Below are 19,989 nucleotides of genomic sequence, written 5' to 3'. Positions count from 1 at the left end.
GAGTTGCTATGTAATTTTCCCCACTCTAGCCTGGTTCAACATCAGCAGAGAAGCTCCTGGTGAAATTAGGAATGCAGTATGTTTTCAATTATGTGTAGAAATTTTAGAAATTCTATTCTCATGTGTTTAACCACCTCCATACATTAATCCATTGAAAAATAATGCTGTTGCCCCTGATGTCAATAGAATGCCTGTTCTGTTGTTATGTTAGTCTGGTGTTAGCTGTCAAGGGACATGGAGCAGCTAACCTCATTCTGCGTTAAGGCGAGCTGAAGCCAATATTCCTGCTGACTTCTCAGCTTTATTAAAAATTAAAACCATTCTTGAAGTTAGTTTTAAGGAAATTGTACTTTGGATCTAATTTGATAACCAATGCAATTTTTCTAATATGATCTACTGAAAGAGATCAACACAGCAGCCAACAAATCAAAAGATCAAAACCAATTATATTGCACATATCAGTCTTTCTAATTATCAAAGTGATTACCAATATTTTTTATTCTTTGAAGCCAGAGTTAATCTCTGTAAATCATTGTAGAGATTATTTCAAAAACTATCATAAAAGAAGTTTTTATGTTTGTGGACTTTCAATAGATGTTTGTGCAGAGGGTCGGGGGAAAATAATTACTGCCGTGAGGATCTAAGGAAAAGTATGATGATCAACAAGTGAAATCCTGGCACAAAGCTCATGGTATACTAGATAGTTGTGATCCTTTGGCCATCCGAGGAAAAGTATGAAGATCAACACCTCAAAACCTGGCACAAAGCTCTTGGTGTACCAAATAGTGATGATTTATGCCCACCTGTACTCTCCTGAATTACAGTCTATGTATCTCAAGGCATTGAAGAACTCCCATGGTATCTCCACAAAATCCTCCAAATCTACTGGCAGGATAAATAAACCAATATCAGTACCCTCTTCCTGGCCAATATTCCCAGAACTGAAGCCTCCACTCAGTCAGCTCCAAAGATCTTTGTCAATTTTTAAAACTTCTAAATATGCTGTTTTGTTCCTGTAACTTAGTATGACACTACAAAATAATGAATGTGCTTAAGTGCATAGTGAAATGACCAATGTGAGACTTAAATGTGGAACTTGCTACCCCTCGAATAATTGAACTCAATGGCACTGAAAAAAGAAGTTAGGGAGAAAGGAATGGAAGTTGGGGGGGAGGTGTGGAGGGTGCGTGCAAATGAAATAAGGTTAAACTGCAGATCAAGTGAGCTGAATGGCTTGCTTCTGTGATGTAAAGTCTATGCCATAGCAATGTGATCACAAATCACTACTTATTCCGCGGCTTTGCAACTGAAAAAGCAATTTTCCAGGTCACTTCACCTTATGCTGGAAATTTGATTAGGTATTTCCTTCTGGAGCATTGCTGGGGAAATTAAGACCATGTTGTTCCAAGGAGCAACCATTGCTGGTCAACTGGATTTTACTGGCTCTCTGCCATGTTGAGATCTCACTTTACTTACCTTACGTAAGTCCCATACTTATCTTCTATCCTTCAGGAACTATCCCCAACTGCACGCGCACATGCGCGCAAACACACACACATGAGTATCCACTGGCCCTGCCACCATTGTCATCCCCCAACTTCCTGAATGCCCCTGCCCCAACTCCTCATTCAGCCCTGATGTTATTTTTTTCATTCCAAAAGCCATTATTGTTTAAACAACCAACCCTCTGATAGCCCTGCTAAGACCTAAGCTCCAAAGGTCCTGACTCAGAATGGTCCCAATCCTCCGATGGTCACCTGATCACAAACACCATCTTCTGATGGCTGACCATGAGATCCTCCCAAAACCCACCTCCACCCAGGCCCCAATCTGATTTTCCTCCATCTATTTCCCCCTGACCTTGATCCTTTCATGGTGAACCAGCATCCTTCCTCCAGACACTGATTGGATCTCTACAAATGGCCCAGCCTCAGTACCAGCATTTTTTCTATTACCAAAACTGAATTTCTGTGCTGTGCAACCACACAATGCAGCTTAATAAATGCATTAAATTTCATGGTCTCACTCAGCTTTACAGCATTATTGGTCACATTTTAGGTGCAATACCTCAAATGAACACAAGGTGGCAAAAAACCTATACGTCAGATGGTGAACTAACAGGAAATGGATGAAAAGTCTCAGGCGAATCTCTGTCATCTGACAAACAAAGTTAAATACTTTATCACCTGACACTGTCAACCGATGAGAACTGTTATGTTTTCACAAAATAAATATTAACTCCTGGTGAAATATCCTGGAGAAAAACCAATCAGGGTCAATAAATTTGTTAAGCACTAAGTTTGTCGTAGCAAAAATATAGAAGGTGGGGGAAAAAAAACTCTTTCACTGAGAGGTGAGGTAGCATTTGAAAACCAAGATCATAAAATTAAATGTTAATGAATAATATCTAACCAGAGTTGGCAACTCTGTACAACTAGGGCATTTTTCATAAAGTTATGGTTGGTACTAGTTTGTACCAACCAAAAGTCTATGTTTGCTGAAGACCATTTGTAGAAATCATGGTTACAGAGACTAAATTACAGAGTACAATTCCCTGAAACTCAATACACAACTTTTGTAAAATGTGTCATGTCAATGCATCCAGTTAATTATATTAAGATCTGTACTTTGGAAACTCACTGATGGGATGGCAATTGAAGACTATTTTCTATTTCAGGGAAAGGAACACGACCTGAAGTTCATCAATTGGCCAAAAGCCATACATTTACAATATAAACTGTACTCTGCAGCTAAAAAGTTGTGTATGGCAGGGTGAACATAGGGGAAGATGGGTGGTGACAAAAAGCTCAAAGGTAGGAAGAAGCAGAAAAATGAAGTATTTAAAATAATGGAAATTAAATATAAAAGTTATTGAAAAATATTTTTCTGCATTCAACAAAACTTAAAGAGTTGTTAAAAGATGGTCTGTTAGGATTTGCTACGTACCAGGTGGAGGAAGTTCAAGCTTCAGTTTTCTAAGCTCAGATATTGACTTTTCCAGTTGATCAATAACAACATCATCTTCATAATGAAAGTTTTTGGACATAATTTCCTGAAGGAATTCTCGGAGATCTTCTAATGACATCTTCACAAGGTGCTCTGATTTGAAAACACGTGCATTCATTAGCAAATATTGCTATTTTAATTCTAACTCAACAACTATGATTTTATATATGAGAAATGCCAGTGAAATGCCTAAATTAGTTTTTAATTAATAAGAATAATCAATGACATCACATACTTTATCAACATCCTAATAAAAGTAATTCAGTCCATTTCAAATGATGAACACTCAATCATGAATTTGTACAGGCATCTCTAAGAAAGGCAACATTTATGTATGGATCTGAAATAATACATTAATAACAGGAAAATTATAGGGTTATGACTCTCGTCCCACCTTATCTCTCTTCCTATTAATGAGCACCTACTTTCAGAAACACCATGGCAGCAGGATAATTGGGCAGAGAGTCAGGATTATGCAGGACAAACACAAGACAAGAATTAGGAGGTACTTCTTTATGCAGCACACTATATTGGAACAATGGATAGAATTACTGGGAGATGGTATAGTATGAAATCAAATGAGCTATAGACTCATTTGACACAAAATCTTTAGATTTTGTGAACAAAAGCAGTATGCTCAAATCCATAAAACAAGACAACACAGCCAAAAAAATTCTGTTTGGCACTTTTATTATGTGCATTTCAAGAAACTGCACTTTCCCAAGTTAGTGATTCTTCATCCTTTAGCCTTATTGGTAATTAGTCTGCTGACATCCATTTTCTTGGTAAGAATTTCTGATATATGCCAAGACCAGTGATTGGAAACCTGTATTTTCTTACAATTTATTTTCATTCTTTTCAATCTTTTCATTCAGCAAAGAACCTCCATTCAATTTAGATCTGCCAATGAACTAGACATACCACAAGTTATATAATCCAATCTGTGTCATCATGCATTGGTGCCTGGTTGAGGAGGATGGGGCAAAGAGGGTGAGGAAAAGAAGGAACAACACAATATGTGTGTTAGCAACACCAAGTAAAAGAATACTAAAAATGATAAATCCTTGTAAATTGTGGTTAGGATGTAGAAAGGTTATTAAAACTAAATAAAACATGGCCTTTCTTTCTATATATTGATCCTTCTTCAATTTTACATTTTGGTTATTTTTTTTAAGAAATATTGTTAACAGCTCTGAAAATTACACCTTTCATCTCAACAGTTTTCAATCCCTAAATAAATTGGTTTTAGCTAAGTTATGAAGAAATACTTCAACCAATGCCAAATTCATGTGGCATGTGGCTGCAGTATTTACTCATAATTTATTTGTTGTTGGCTTTAACAGCTATATGCAAGTAAATTTGTGCAGTTGCAATCCAATTCTTAAAAGACATGAGTGTAGTGTGGGTTTCATTGGTGTTCTTGCAAGCCCTGACACTCAGTCTAGATTGACCTAATATTGGAACATTCTTTATTGAACGCAGTCATTCTCAAATGATATAGCTGTGTTTGGCATAGTGTATCAAGGTCACTCCATGTGGTACTTTTGGTTCTTAATTATTCTCATCACATCTTGGTACATGACATTCATATTAACTTCATTGCTTTCACTTAAAAAGAATCTCATCCAAGTATCTACATACCTTTAGATGCTATTTACATACAGACATACAGTTTTATAAATTTAACCAAGCACAATTTTATTCATTTTATTTGTCTTTCAGTCTATAAAACAATTCACTGTAAGCTGATCTTAACATCCCTGAAATGTTTACTTCTGGTACTACTGAATTCAATAAACCACCTCTTTGTATAGGTCTCAAGTATTTGGTTGGCATTTCATGCATAATTCTAAACACACAGTATGCAGTACACGGTTTACATAAACTTAAACACAAAGATCAAATAACTCAAATTTATAATTACAGCAAATGTGCTTTAAATGCTACTAATGATCACCAACTCAAAGGTAACAGTCTCTACTTCTGTGCCCTTTTTGCATTCTCTATTGTGTTGCTTTTGTTTCTGTGTTGTCTTACATTTTAATGCTTCTTTTTTCGCTTTCAATTGATAAACTGTGCTTCTCTACTTGTTTTTGTCACCTTTTTAGACTTCACAATCAATTCATCCATTACATTCCCATTTCAGGCATGTAGCCTGGGCTTTGTTTCCACAGAAAACTCCACTTAGAGTCAGACTGAGAGGAGCCAAGATCCACTCATAGTCTGACTCTTTATCTTCCATTGCCCAAATTATGAATGTATTTAGCAGGGTTTAATTTTGCTTGGAGACTCAAGAGACCGCAGATGTTAGAATCTGAAGCAATAAACAATCCAATGGAGGAACTCAGTGGATCAGGCAGCATCTGTTGGGTGAGGGAAAGAATTGCCAATGCTTTGGGTCAAAACCCTGCATCAGGACTAAGAGTGGAGAGAGAAGATAGTCAATATAAAGAGAAAAAGGGGAGTGGTGAGACAGGGGCCAGTAGTTGATTGGTGGACTGAAGAGGGGTGAAGGATGACAGGCAGATCAAGCCAGGTAGGTGGGGGGGGTGGGGGGGAAGGGTAAGAGTTGGGAGACAGAGACAGGAGGATGATAAATGGAGGCAGACTAAAAAAAGGCAGATGAAAGCAGGTGAGGAGGAGGGAGAGTGAAAGTGGGAACAGCTAGGAGGGTGATAAGCAGGGAAACAAGGCTACCAGTGATGGAATCTGATAAGTAAGGAAGGTGATAAAGGAACCATTAGGGGATAGGTGAAGGGCAGATGGAACTACAAGGGGAATTAAGGGTTAAGGGGAAAAGGCTGGTAGTTCTGAGTCCACACAAGATCAGCCATGATCTTATTGAATGGCGGAGCAGTGTCGACAGGCCAGATGGCCTACTCCTGCTCCTATTTCTTATGTTCTTTGTTATCTCATCCTCAATCTCTCGTTTGCATCTTGTCATCAACTTCATTCTTACCCCAGCTTCACAGTGTAGATATTTTTCTTGTCCTGAGTCCATGGTAATGTTTCTGACACTGCCTCTGTTCCTTGGGTCCATATTGGTTTTGCTGGACTTGTCCACAACTTCTGGCTTCTATCAGTTTCTCCACTTTTTTTTTGACAGTTCTTCATTCTGAGTTATCTATCCACTTCCATGATCGCTGATGTATGCCCATCACCAACAACCATAATGGATTCAACCATCTCCGCCAGATACCTGGAGGTCCATCTCATTCACAATTCCAAGATTATCTCCCAACTAGCAGAACACCATCATGGACAACCTTTGCAGGTGGCAGAAATCCCCAATACAGATTTTATCCCATAATGAAAGCACTTGCAGTAGTATCCATACATATAGTTATATTCGCTCCACTAATCAATCTCATATTTATCATTTTATTGTTCTCTTCTGATGTGCATAAGGTACCAGTGAGCATTACTATTTCCATCTCTTTGCCCTCTGACTCCACAGTGTTCCATTGCTACACTTCAGAACCAAGGTCACCAGAACCTCACAGTAACACAAGAAAACAGGAGGTGTAGGCCACCTGGGTCTTCAAGACTGGCCCGATATGATCATGTCTGGCCTCAGTTCCTCTTCTGTGCCATTTCCCCATAGCCCTCGATACCCTGATCTTTTGAAAATCTATCTATCTCCACTTTAAATATTTCTAATGATCAAACTTCCACAATCCACAGATGGCCTGCATATCCCTTTTTAGGTACAGGAACAGAATGATGCACAATACTCCAGATGCATCCTCACCAATACTCTGTACATTTGCAACTATTTCTAAACTCCAACCCATTTATAATAAAGTCCAATATGCCATTTGCCCTCTTAAATACTTGCTACTAACTTTTTGTGATTCCTGCACTGGAACACCTAGGTCCCTCTGTACTTCATTCACTTCCAGTCTCTCCATACATTGATAATAATTCCACTTTTTGATTCTGCTTACTAAAATGTACGACCTCACATTTTCCCAGATTGAATTCCATTTGTCAAGACTTTGTCTAGTCACTCATTCTATCTAGATTCCATTGCAAGGTCACGATATCCTCATCATCACATGCTCTTCCACCTATTCTTATGTCACTGGCAAAATTAGATACTTTACATTTTGCCCCTCCTTGAGGTCATTAATATAAATAGTAAGTAATTGAGGGCCAAGAATTGATCCCTGGGATAATCCACTGGTTACATTCTTCCAACCTGAAGAAGCCCATTTATTCCAATTCTTTGTTTCTATGTGATAGCCAGTGTTCAATCCTTGCTGACACACATTCTCCAATACCATGAGCTCTTAATTTATGCATCAGCCTCTTATCCGACACCTTGTCAAATGCCCTTTGGAAATCCACTGGAGGGCAAGCTGCAAACCATTGTTGACACTTCCACATAAGTATATGACAGAAAGGGACTTACCCTCAACATTAACAAGACAAATGTTTTCTACCAATGTGTCCCCAGTGCACCACATTGTCCTTAAAAGTTCAAGGTGTGGGACCTGGCATAAAACTCACGCTCTGATGGGCAGTAGTGATCCTTGTCCTCTTCCTTTGCTTCTGAGACCTAGATTACCTTCAACAGACATCTAAAAGTACTGGAACGATACCACCAATGGAATCTCAAATCCTCCAAATTCATTGTAAGGATAAGGGAACCAATGTCAGTGTTCTTTCCCAGTCCAACATTCCAAGGAAGATGGTACTACTCAGTCAGCTATATTGAGCAGGCCAGGTTTGCATTCTAACACTAGTCTCCTGAAAGAAACACACTATTCCAATCTCTATCATGCAGAAAGGTTACCAGCTAGACAGAGGAAAAATTTAAAGGATGTTCTCAAAGTCTCCTTGAAGAACTGCAACTTTTCCACTGACTCCTGGAAATCTCCGGTGAATAACTACTCAGTGGGAAAGGAGGATTTAGGATGTTATTGGGAACCTCTAGACCATGCACTGGATGCACACAGATGCCCTGCATAAACTATTTTTCTCACAATCAATTATTTTTGACTCTGACTACCTTTGACAGTCTGTTAATCAGATCTTAAGCACTGTATTAACAATGTAGAATCTTCACAATAACTGTTAAGTTACTGTGAAAAGGAAAGTGTAATTTAAATAGTTTCTAGTCTTGGAGAGACAGACTAGTTTGGGGACCACAGCAGACAACAACACATTATTATTGTAACTTGAAACTCCCGAATGCCAAATGCTTTCTAACAGAAGTTTCCTGCTATTCAAACATCCCAGCTTATTTGTCAGATTTCCTGCAGAAAGAAGTATTTTTATCATTCATAACTCATAATTCAGATCAGACTTGTATTTATACATACAATATCACACAGAGGAGAAAATAATAAGGAGGTAAAAGCTGAAAGTTAAATCCATGGCTTCCTGCTCCTCAAGTGCCACAAATACAAATGGAAAGGGATTTAGTTCTTCTATGAGTTCTCATCTCCCCTTCAGGTTGCAAGCTTACCCAAAGAATATGGGAGCTGGCCATTTTGCCAATTTAAACTGCACATCTTACCTGCACATGGTCGAAAAACCTCTCAATTCTCTGCCAATTTATGTGCTTTTCTGAATGCCTCTTAAAACATTGCTATTATATCTACTTCCACCACTTCCCCTGACATTTCCAGGCACCTACCACTCTCTGTGTAGAAAAACTTGCCATGTAAATCTCCTTTAAATTCCCCCCCCTCTTACTTAAAGCTATACCCTCTCGTATTTGACATTTGCATCCTGGGAAAAGCTTCTTATCTTCCCTGTCTATGCCTGTCATAATTTTATATCTTCAATCAGGTCACCTGTCAGCCTCTGACACTCCAGAGAAAACAATCCAAGTTTGTCCAACCTCTCCTTATAGCTAGTACTCTTTAATCCGAGCAACTTCCTGGTAAACCTCTTCTACACACTCTGCAAAACCTCCACATCCTTCCTGTAATGCAATCAAAAAGAACTGCATACAATACCCTAAATGTGGGCCTGACCAATGTTTTATACATCTGCAACATGACTTCCTGAACTTTTTATACTCAACACCCCAACCGATGAATTGACATATGGTGTATGAACTTCTTTACCACCCCAGTTACTTACATTGCCACTTTTTAGGTGAGCTATGGACTTGCACCCTAAGATCCATCTGTACACCAATTCTCCTCAGGGTCCTGACCATTTACTGTATATTTTCCTCTTAAATTTGACCTCCCCGAAGTGCAACACCTCACATTTGTCTGGATTAAACTCCATCTGCCATTTCTCTGCTCACATTTCTCATTGGTCTATATCTTGCTGAATCCTTTGACAACCTTCCTCACTATCCATAACTCTGCCAATTATTGTGTTGCCTGCAAACATACTAATCAAACTGTCTACATTTTTGTCCAGATCATCCATATCACAAACAACAAGTCTCAGCATGGATCCTTGTGGAACACCACTAGTCACAGATCTCCAGTCAGAATAATATCCACCCACCACTACCCCCTGCCTTCTAGGGCCAAGCTAATTTTGAATCCAATCGACCAAGTCTCCAATGGACCCATGTGCCTTAATCTTTTGGATTACCATGATGAACGTTGCCAAAAGATTTACTAAAGTCCCAGAAGTCTACCATTAAAATAGACAAGAGACAAAATTTGGTACATATAGCTTTATTAAAATATTGATAGTAGAAATTAGACTCCTGGGAGCAGGTTGATTACCAGACACCTGTGCCATAACTGTTGAAATTGAGAGTAGGCAGATCTGAAGCAAGTCACTTTTCAGTTTTGTGATTTTCAACATTTTGGGTATACCACTCAATCCAACCCACCTGTTCTTGAGGGATAAAATGCTCCCTTGGCCTTTATCTCAAGGGTTAAAGTTCAAGAATGAGGATGATGCTCCCCTATAGTAATGAAGTGACGATATTTAGTTTTGGATTTCAAACCTCATCAGCATTGGGTTAACCAAAACTATGCAGGGGGCCTCCATTGATTACGAATGACCTACGAAAATTCTGACTTTACGCACATTCTCCCATACAACTTTAAAACATTTTTTCAAGATGGTGTTAAACAATAACAAAAATAATGTTTCATGACATTCATTAATGACTGGATACGGTGTATATTTCCATTAGTTTAATTATGGGTAGGCGTTAGGGTGATTATTCAATGAAATGAAAGAATTACAGCAAGTCTACGTAGAGCAATATGATATAGGTAGCTATAAAAATGAAACATTTCTGACTTTCTGATGTAACCCAGAGATTGCCTGTACTAGGAATTTAAAGGGTTAAATTAGATGTCAGGTTACACATTTGGTTTGTATTGCTTTGGATTTAGATGACTGAGGGATAAACCAACAAATGTTTAAAACAATGAAATGATTGCATAAGATAGATGCAAAGAAACTATTTTGTCTTATGAGAAGATCTAGACCAAGGAAACATAACCTTCAAATTGGAGTTTGACCATTTAGGATTGAAAACAGCAAAGCCTTTTTCACACAACAAAAGTGGAAATTTAGAAACCACCAAAGACTGGATGTTGGATTGAACATGATTAATTTTTGTGGGTTAAGGGTATCAAAAGATGTACCAAAAGCCCATAGAGCCATAGGAATGGTGATAGTCAGGGTTGGGATGTTATTTGTGGGGACAGGAAGAATTCTGATTGTGTCAAGAAAGCAGTTTAATTTGCTGACTGCTGTTGTTTTTATAGAGATGGATTGAGGGGCTTGGCAGCCATATCAAGTCCAGGAAGCCAGATGGCACTTTAAATCCACACTGGCAGCAACTGATTTACTTTATTTTGTATGTTTGAAATCATATAGAAGTGGCTGCCATTGGTTCATCATACCTGTGTCAGCCTTGTGAAAATAGGAAAAAATGGTAGATCAAGCATAATCTAATAGAATGATGGAAAAAGTTTGGGGGGGGGGGCACCTATTTCACCATTACATAAATGTGCATTTGACTTTAAAAAAAAAGTACAATTCCGAAAGCAATTTCAGTCAAATGATCCTTCAGTTTATCAGAAATGCGAGTTGAAACATATTGACAACTTCAGACAGTATCTTAATTATATAAGGTGGTTTAATGGTGGGTGGCTTACTTTATTCAAAGTTTTTTTTGAAAAATCAGTCATAACTTAATCTTTATGTATTGTTCAGTAAATTGCACTCACAGAACATCACATAATGATGTTACATTTTTAAATTATAATTAAATAAATGTATGGAACCATTAAACTTTCATTAAAAAAATCTCATGTTTGCTATTGACATTTGTTGCTCCAGGCTGGTAATTAAAAAGGAGGTAAAATTCTATGAAGAGGTTATAAAAGTGTTTGAGCTGTCAACTCCTACTTCTAAGATGCATTATGAAGTATAGCATTTAGCAAAAGAAATGCCTTTGTGTCTTTTGAACAATTAGGATTCTGTGCCAAGCAGCTCCTCAGAACAGGGAGATGCGAATCATGGGAAAATTAACCAATCAGACCTTAGATTAGTATACGATCCAAATCCACAAACTAGCTCAGCCAGCCGTCAGTCTGAGCTCACAGGTAGTGTGGCAAGAAAGCTGTTGACCACAATGCAGGTCTATCGAATAGTGATTGAATATTTAACATAAGTATCAGTCCGGGGAAAGATAAACTATAGATAGGCAGACTATATGGAACCCAAGTTTCCCATCCCTACCTCATTTGGAGGGTGTCATTTGAAGCTTCCCCCAAACTAATTATTCATTGAAGTGACTAGCAATGGCTTTCCCATCTCATCACCCAATGGGTTGAAATGGCATATCACCCAGGGGGCCACGTGAGTGGGAATGCCGCCATGATTTAAGCAAGAGTTAACACCACTGAATGTATTGAATATGAATGTAAAAGGTTTTGCACTGTTTATTTTTTTCTATATATTTTTTTATTATGAATTAAGTTTATTTTTAAAATTAGAAAATCCATTTGGTTGAGCCAAGAGAAGTTTCTGGACGGTTACAGCAGAGGTATAATTACACCACCCCGCTCCCCCACCATCAGCAAGCCAGAGCAGTAATAACTCCAGCCGAAGAACCTTCCTTTGATGGCAACCAGATGGGACCACAGCCAACGAAGGCCTTCTTTGATGGCTCCAACTAAGGGAGCAAAGATGGCACCGGCACCACTTGTGGCAGGAGACCAACCTTCATTAAGAGCAGAGAACCTTGGACTCCAGGAGTCCAGCGAAGACACCTGTGATGGGGTCTGTATACAAATTTGGGGTTTGGGTGGGTTTGCAAACAAAACTGGAGCTGGGAAGGGAACTTGGAGGTAAGATTAGGCTTGGGAAATGAGTAGGTGGGTTTGCAAGTGGAATTGGAGCTGGATGGGAGGGGCGGGGGTTGGGGGAGTTCTGCAAGACTTGTCCAGGAGGTGGATTGGGGTTGGGGAAAGTGGACCCCTGCAAGCAAGACTGTGGCTGTCGTTGGCAGAGGTGGGTGGTGGAGGAATGGGGAATCTACTTTTTTTTAAATTGTATTTTTGCTATTCAAAATATTGCAAATGTTAAACCTTGTTGAGTAAGTTGTAACTGAGCATTTAATCATACACTAAGCATTTAATCATACATTAAGACAAATTCTAAGTACCTCTTTGGCCCTGAGAAATTAATTTTATATGTGTAGATAGGTATTGCCTAAGAATAAAATTTCCAATTATATATTATAAATAATGAAAAATAACTTTGATATTTTAAAATGTATAATATTTCAGCTTGTACGGGGGAGAGTGGCTTGGAGAAGACCATCATCAAGGCCTTTGGTTGGGTCTGGGACTGGAATAAGCTGCTGGGGATGGAGAGGCGCGGTGTATGGGCAACATGGAGACTGGAGCCTTCATTGAGGACATTAAGAAAATCTGCACTGACTGTAAAGTTGTAAGAAAGATTGGAGGCTGGGGAAGAGGGGAATTGGTGGGAGCCTCAGAGAATCAGAAAGTCAAAGGTAAAATCAGAAAGCAAAGAAAAATTGGTGTAGATATTGGTGGATAGTTCTTTGGGGGGGGGGGGAAGCTACTCCAAATGAAACTCTTCATGGGGACTGAATCGTTTGATATACATCTGATGTGGAAAACCTGATAGGAAGTGCTTGTTTGAATTTCTACCATGACGCATAATGATGGAAATGGTGTTACTGCATTCATTCCGTAGTGAGTGTATTTTCAATTACACAGCACTGAAACCAAAAGTACCACCTGACTTTCATAATGGTGTTTCTTTCCATTTTGAGTTATGTCTGTGTTACAAACATATAAATATACAAATCAGGAGTAGGAGAAGATCACTTGAGCCCTCAAGCCTGTTCTGTCATTTAATAACATAATGGTGGATCTGACTGTAACCTCAACTTGGCATTCCCAGCTACTTGTGTTAACCTTTCATGACTCTGCTTATCAAATTTAGATCTACCTCTGCCTTATAATGACTCAAAGTTTCTGCTTCCACTGCACTTCGAGGAAGAAAGCTTCAAAGACTCTAAACACTCGGAGCAAAAACATTTTGTCTCATCTCTGTGGCAGTCCCTAGCTCCAGATTCTGCCACAAGAGCAAGTACCATCCCCACCTTCACCTTGTCAAGACCCCTCAAGACCTTCTATGTTTCAATCAAGTCTCATCTCACTCTCCCTAGCTTCAGTGGATATAAGTGTAGCTGGTCCAATATTTCCTCATAAGACAACCTACCCATTCCAGGCATAAGTTCAGTGAAGCTTCTCTGAACTGCTTCCAATGCATTAACATCCTTCCATAAATAAGCAGACCAATATTGTACAGAGTACTTTAGATGTAGTTTTACCAATAGCCCATATAAATAAAACATAACCTCCCTACTTTTGTATTCAATCTGTCAGCAATAAACAATAACAGGTGTTTGCTCTCCTAAATACTTACATCTGCAGACCCATGCTTGCTTAGAGACTGTGAGAACCAATGAATTATTAATAGCAAAATGTTATTTACCTAAATTTCCATGAGTAATGGAATCATAATCAATTGAGCCTGAACGTGGTGAGAAATTATGACAATTCCATGACAAACTGCTGGAACTTAAATAACTCTCATGAAAGTCAGGACTTCCCTGGGTTTTCCGAATTGCATTCTGATGTTTTACTGTTCATGGAATCCAGTGATGGAGCATGAGTTTGTTGCATTTCTCCAGAATTATGTTGGGATCTGTCCATTTAACCTGTGCCACGTTAAATCAGGCATAGGAAAAATAAGCCAATTTATTTCAAGAGAGGGGAATGGGTATGAGGAAGGGAGGACTTAAGTATTAATGCATTTGCTTTTTTGAATTCATTGAGGTGAATTTAATTTTTGAATTAAATGTTTTATGTATTTTACTTTCTTTGAAAAGGTAAGTAAAAATGAGATTCATTTATTCTTAATAGTTTTTGAATATTTTGCAATGTCAGAGTCAAAGGCCATGACAATGTTAGGTGTAGTGGCTTTGCTATCTTTCAGAGTTCTTTGCTGCTATCTCCTGGGCAGGTTTAATTCCGGATTGTTGGTTGCTTTGTGCAAGGCTCTGTCATCATTTTAGATCAGGATAATTTCAGGCAGTAAATCGAAATTGCCAAATCTGGCTATTGCAAGTTTGCACTTACCTCGTGGGTCAGCATCAAGCATGGTGGTTCATCACTGGCAGGAAGTTCTGGCCAAGTATATTTAACACACTTTTACTACAGCAGGGTTGTTTGGAGGTAGGGATTAATATTTATTTATCTTTTAATTCTGAAGATAAATGCAACTGGTATATATTTGACATCACTCCCAACTTCAGAATCTCACTGAGTTACTGAAGATTGTAAAGCAATTAGTAAGTTGAAGAATGGTTAAATTCACTGACTGTATGGATTCAAAACCAACAATCATTATTCGAGAAACCAAAGCTCTTATCATCTTAAGGTTCTACAGGTACTTAGGTGGACAATCTATTGCACTAACATCAACAGTGCAAATAGAAGTACAATTTTATTTGGAAGAGAAGGAACATCCTGGAAATCAATTGCCTGAAAGATCAGAATGTTAAACAGTACATTGGAAATTCTAAGAAGTAAGTGACATGGGAAACATTAGAAGATCTCAGAGGGTTTCAATAAAAAAAAATCTTAATTAGGACAACTACATTTTCTAATAACATTTGGGTTCAAACTAAATAGGTGTACCAACATTGGTCATCTGAAATTTCAATGCAATTTAGACTGCCAGAGATAATGATAATTTATTTTCCCAGATCCAGAAGTTAAGGAAATATAGCCCAAGACTTCATAAATTTAGAACTCAGAGATAGCCATGTGAATCATAGGTGGACAATCTGTTGCATTAATATCAAAAATGTAATGTCAATGTTTAATAATTAACCTGTTTCCTGGAATAATAAATACGACTGTGCACTTGTTCATTAGTGCTAGAAGGAGTAATGTACAGCAATATAATATACATTCCCCTGCATTTGCCTCCAAGAGAGCAGAAACATCATGAAAATAAATGTGTTCAGGCACCTGAAGTGGATCTTCAGCATGCTTATTTAATGACAGATCAATTGGCCATATAACACCGATGGGGTCATTTCTGGCAAAGCACAAAGTTGCTGGCATCACTGCTTGAGTCATAGAGTGATACAGCATGGAAACACATATGTACAACACTTACAGTATTCATTTTATCTATTCAAACAGCTATCCTCAAAAAAATATGAGAATATATGAGAAACCAGAGTTAGTGGAATGACAGGGCAGTTGTGCTGTAGCAGCAGGAGGTGGGAATTTGTGAAGTGCAGTGAAGTCTTCAACAACGATATCTCTAGTAGGAACTTGCATCTTGAGGAACTTGTGCTCAGGGTTATTGAGCTGGAGTCTAAGCAGCAGATATTATGAAGCAGATATCAGGAAGGGGAAAAGTTACCTGAAGAATTTGATCAAGGAGACAGTGACACCCCTTGGCTTAGGTAGTGGCTTGGATGTGGGTAGCAGGTAGGTTTAAAGGATATAACTGCAAGTCAGGCAGATAAGGGGCCCCAGAATGTAATGACAAAGAAGCCTCAGGTTCTGACTTTCCCTCAATGTCAACAAAACAAAAGAGCTGGTCATTGACTTCAGGAAAGGGGGCAGTGTACATGCACCCGTCTACATCAATGGTGCTGAGGTCAAGAGGGTTGAGAGCTTCAAGTTCCTGGGAGTGAACATCACCAATAGCCTGTCCTGGTTAAATCACGTAGATGCCACGGCCAAGAACGCTCACCAGTGCCTCTACTTCCTCAGGAGGCTAAAGAAATTCAGTATGTCCCCTTTGACACTCACCAACTTTTATCGATGCACCATAGAAAGCATCCTATTCAGGAGGCTAAAGAAATTCAGTATGTCCCCTTTGACACTCACCAACTTTTATCGATGCACCATAGAAAGCATCCTATCTGGATGCATCACGGCTTAGTACGGCAACTGCTCTGCTCAGGACTGCAAGAAACTGCAGAGAGTTGTGGACACAGCTCAGCGCATCACGGAAACTAGCCTCCTCTCCTTGGACTCTGTCTTTGCCTCTCGTTGCCTTGGCGAAGCAGCCAGCATAATCAAAGACCCCACCCACCCAGGTCATTCTCTCTTCTCTCCTTTTCCATCAGGTAGAAGATACAGGAGCCTGAGGGCACGTACCACCAGACTACCAGACTTAAGGACAGCTTCTACCCCACTGTGGTAAGACTATTGAACAGTTCCCTTATACGATGAGATGGACTCTGACCTCACAATCTACTGTGTTGGGACCTTGCACCTTATTGTACTGCACTTTCTCTGTAGCTGTGACACTTTACTCTTGTACTGTTATTGTTTTTACCTGTACTACATCAATGCATTCTGTACTAACTCAATGTAACTGCACTGTGTAATGAATTGACCTGTACAATCGGTATGCAAGACAAGTTTTTCACTGTACCTCGGTAAAAGTGACAATAATAAACCAATACCAATATCAACAAGAATGAGTTAGGTGGTGCCTTGGAACAAAGACCATAGGGAGTGTGAGCAATCCAACTATGGCACTATGGTATAGCAGACCCTCCAAGTGGTGGGAGGAAAAAGATTCATCGTAGTTCATATCAACAGGAAAAATATTCAGGAGGACAGATATTGTTTACTGCATCCCTAAACAAGAGTCCTAAAGACTTTTTTCCTATCCAGTGCCAAAATTAACAAATTTATGTGAGGATTGGAGAAGAACCTGCTGTGCGGAGGATCCAGTTGTCATTGATCACATGGAAACCAACAACATCTAAAGATCTAGGAATAAGGTTCTTCTAAGATACTTTGATGTACATTTAATAGAACAGAGGGCTCTGTTCAAAATATAACTCAAAGACAGGTGTGAAAGTAAGGCATTTTGATTCATGGGACACTGGCAGCTGTACTAGGGGAAAAGTGCTAATTTATTGAGATAGGCTCTGGTTAGACTTGGCTGGAATCAGTGTCCCAATGATTAATTTATCCAGGAGCCTCAGCAGATCTTCAGATTAGTAACAGTAATTGAGGAGGTGGAGGAGAATGAAAGGGAATGGTTGGTGGGAAATGTTCAAATTTGGATAAGATTACAGATTTAAAGGTCATAGAGCAAAGTAGCAGTTTGGGAAATAAAAAATAGATGTGATAGGGAGAAAGAGTATAAATGCAATAGTGTATTAGTAACAAAGTCAATTCAAAGAACAAAAATAAAATGCAAAAGTTGAATGCTTGATGCATTTGTAACAAAATAGATGAACAGATAACACAAATGCAATTAAATGGGTTTGACCTAATATCGATTTTAGAGACTTGGTTAGATGTTCAACTAAAGTTGGGATTTAAATATTGCAGATGTTTTGTCACTTTGAAAGGATACACAAAAAGGAAAAGGAAGGAAAATATCTCTGATGCTAAAATATGACATAGGAATAGTAAAGGAGGAATGATTGTAACCAAGAAAGATAGGAAATAAAGTTATTGTGGACAGAATTAGAAGATAACAAGGAACAAAAAGTTTTTGGAGTGATTTACAAAGCCCTTGAACATCAAAAACCTAAGTGGAAAGAGAATTGATCAAGAAATAAGAAAGCTTGTAGCAAACATAATATAATAATCATGAGGGACTTAAATCGTCCTGAAGATTGGGCAAATTAAATTGGGAAAAGTAAATTAAAGAACTTTCTTCTGATGCTGATCAGTTTTAAATTCATTTTCCACTAATTTAAATTTATTTCTTCCAACGTAAATTCTTACACTAAGCATGTTCCTCCACTTTTAAGGAGAGATTGAATTAACCTGCAGATTTACCTTCAGACACTGCCCAATGTTTCTTTGTAATTGTTCAATTTAAATCATTTTTTAATGATCATAACAGTTAGCAAATGATCATGACAGAGGTAAATGCAGGGGGAGTGTATATTATGCTCTATATTACTCCCTCTAGCATTAATGAACAAATGCACAGTGGTACTTATTATTCCAGGAAATGGGTTAATTATTAAACATTTTGTTGTGCTCATATAAATTCAGCATTCAATTATTTTCCAATGAGCTAAGGCTTGTCCCCTTTTATTAGACAAAAACTGCGCAGCCAGAATATATGTATCAAATAATTGATGCACTTTATTTCAGGCATGCAGCTCCTTTAATTTTATTTAAATTTATCCATGAAAAAATTTGAATGGAAAGCAGCAATCATCTTACTTTTGTGCAGCTTCATGATAGTATATGCCATTGCAGCAAGAACTTTCTCTCCCTCCAGAATGTAGATATCCCATAATCGGAGTGTGAGTGTAAACGGTGTCTGACAATTAAACAAAAATTATCAACATTCTCTGAAACATAATCATTCTGAAAAAATTCTAGAGTTTGATTGTGAGACACAATCATTCAAATTGCAATTTTAGGCGAGCTATTTAGTTCAACACTTACTGTGGGAGAAAATTATACACCATTTTATATAAAACAAATATGCATTTGTATGAAGAATTCAGATTGGTATGTATTTTGTATAATGTAGTTCGAATCACTGTCACAATTAAACTTAAAACTCAGTCCTATCACACAAACTTGTTTGTTGTGATCTTTTATGGCCATTTGACATCCTATTCAAATATAGTTTAGGAAATTTGCATAATAAGTTTGTCCAAATATGTCCATTTAATAAATTTATTTTTGCAAAATGGAAATGATACTTTGATTCATGTTTTAATAAAAATTTGAAATGCAATAGAATATAAAGCTCCACAGCTTTTAAAGTTAATAAACTGAAATTACAGTACACAGACAAGTTTTCTCCCAATTCAGAACATAGAAAAGTACAGCACAAGAACAGGCCCTTCGGCCCATTGCTGAATCAATTATTACAACCACCTATTACAGGGACTTTATCCCTGCCTTGTTACCTCAAGCATTAGGGATCAAAGAATTCTTCAGCACAGTAACAGGCCCTTCAGCCCAGCAAGTCCACAGCAATCATAAAGCACCCATTTTACACTAATCTACAATTTTCTTACTTATTTTTATTTTCCTCACATTTCCATCAACTCCCCCAAGAATGTACCACTTACCTACACACAAGGGCGGGGACGGCAACTTACTGTGGCCAGTTAACTGACCAACCTGCATATTTTTGGGATGTGGGAGGAAGCCCACATGTTCACAGAGGGAACATGGAAACTCCACACTGACAGTATCATTATTGAACCCGGGTCATTGGAGCTGCGAGACAGCAACTCCACTAGCTTGGTCGTGTCACCCAAGGTTACAATTTTGTTTTTGAATTTTGATCTGCCACCTGACTGTTCATTGACTGAGCTATTCTGTTTCCCCTTGATTATTCCATATTAGTTAGCATAACGGGCTGCAACACTCAAGTTGGCGCCACTACAAATTTAGAAAACTTGAGCAATATTCTGCTCTCCACTTTTTAAACACAGATCTCGGTCAAATTCCACTGGAAGTCAGT

At 38.3% G+C, this 19,989-nt stretch overlaps 1 protein-coding gene across 1 annotated transcript in view; it reads right to left on the bottom strand.

The window, feature by feature from the left end:
• The window catches only part of LOC127577603 (USP6 N-terminal-like protein), a 166,007-nt gene that overhangs the window by 20,686 nt on the left and 125,332 nt on the right, over positions 1 to 19,989 (bottom strand). The window contains exons 12-13 of the mRNA XM_052028869.1: positions 18,726 to 18,825; positions 2,947 to 3,099 (exon numbers count right to left, since the gene is read on the bottom strand). Coding sequence (XP_051884829.1) covers positions 2,947 to 3,099; positions 18,726 to 18,825 — 253 coding nt within the window. The remainder of the gene's footprint in view (positions 1 to 2,946; positions 3,100 to 18,725; positions 18,826 to 19,989) is intronic.

Source organism: Pristis pectinata, chromosome 14 (assembly GCF_009764475.1).
Source record: "Pristis pectinata isolate sPriPec2 chromosome 14, sPriPec2.1.pri, whole genome shotgun sequence".
NCBI lineage: Eukaryota > Metazoa > Chordata > Chondrichthyes > Rhinopristiformes > Pristidae > Pristis > Pristis pectinata.
This window is presented reverse-complemented; position numbering and strand designations above follow the sequence as displayed.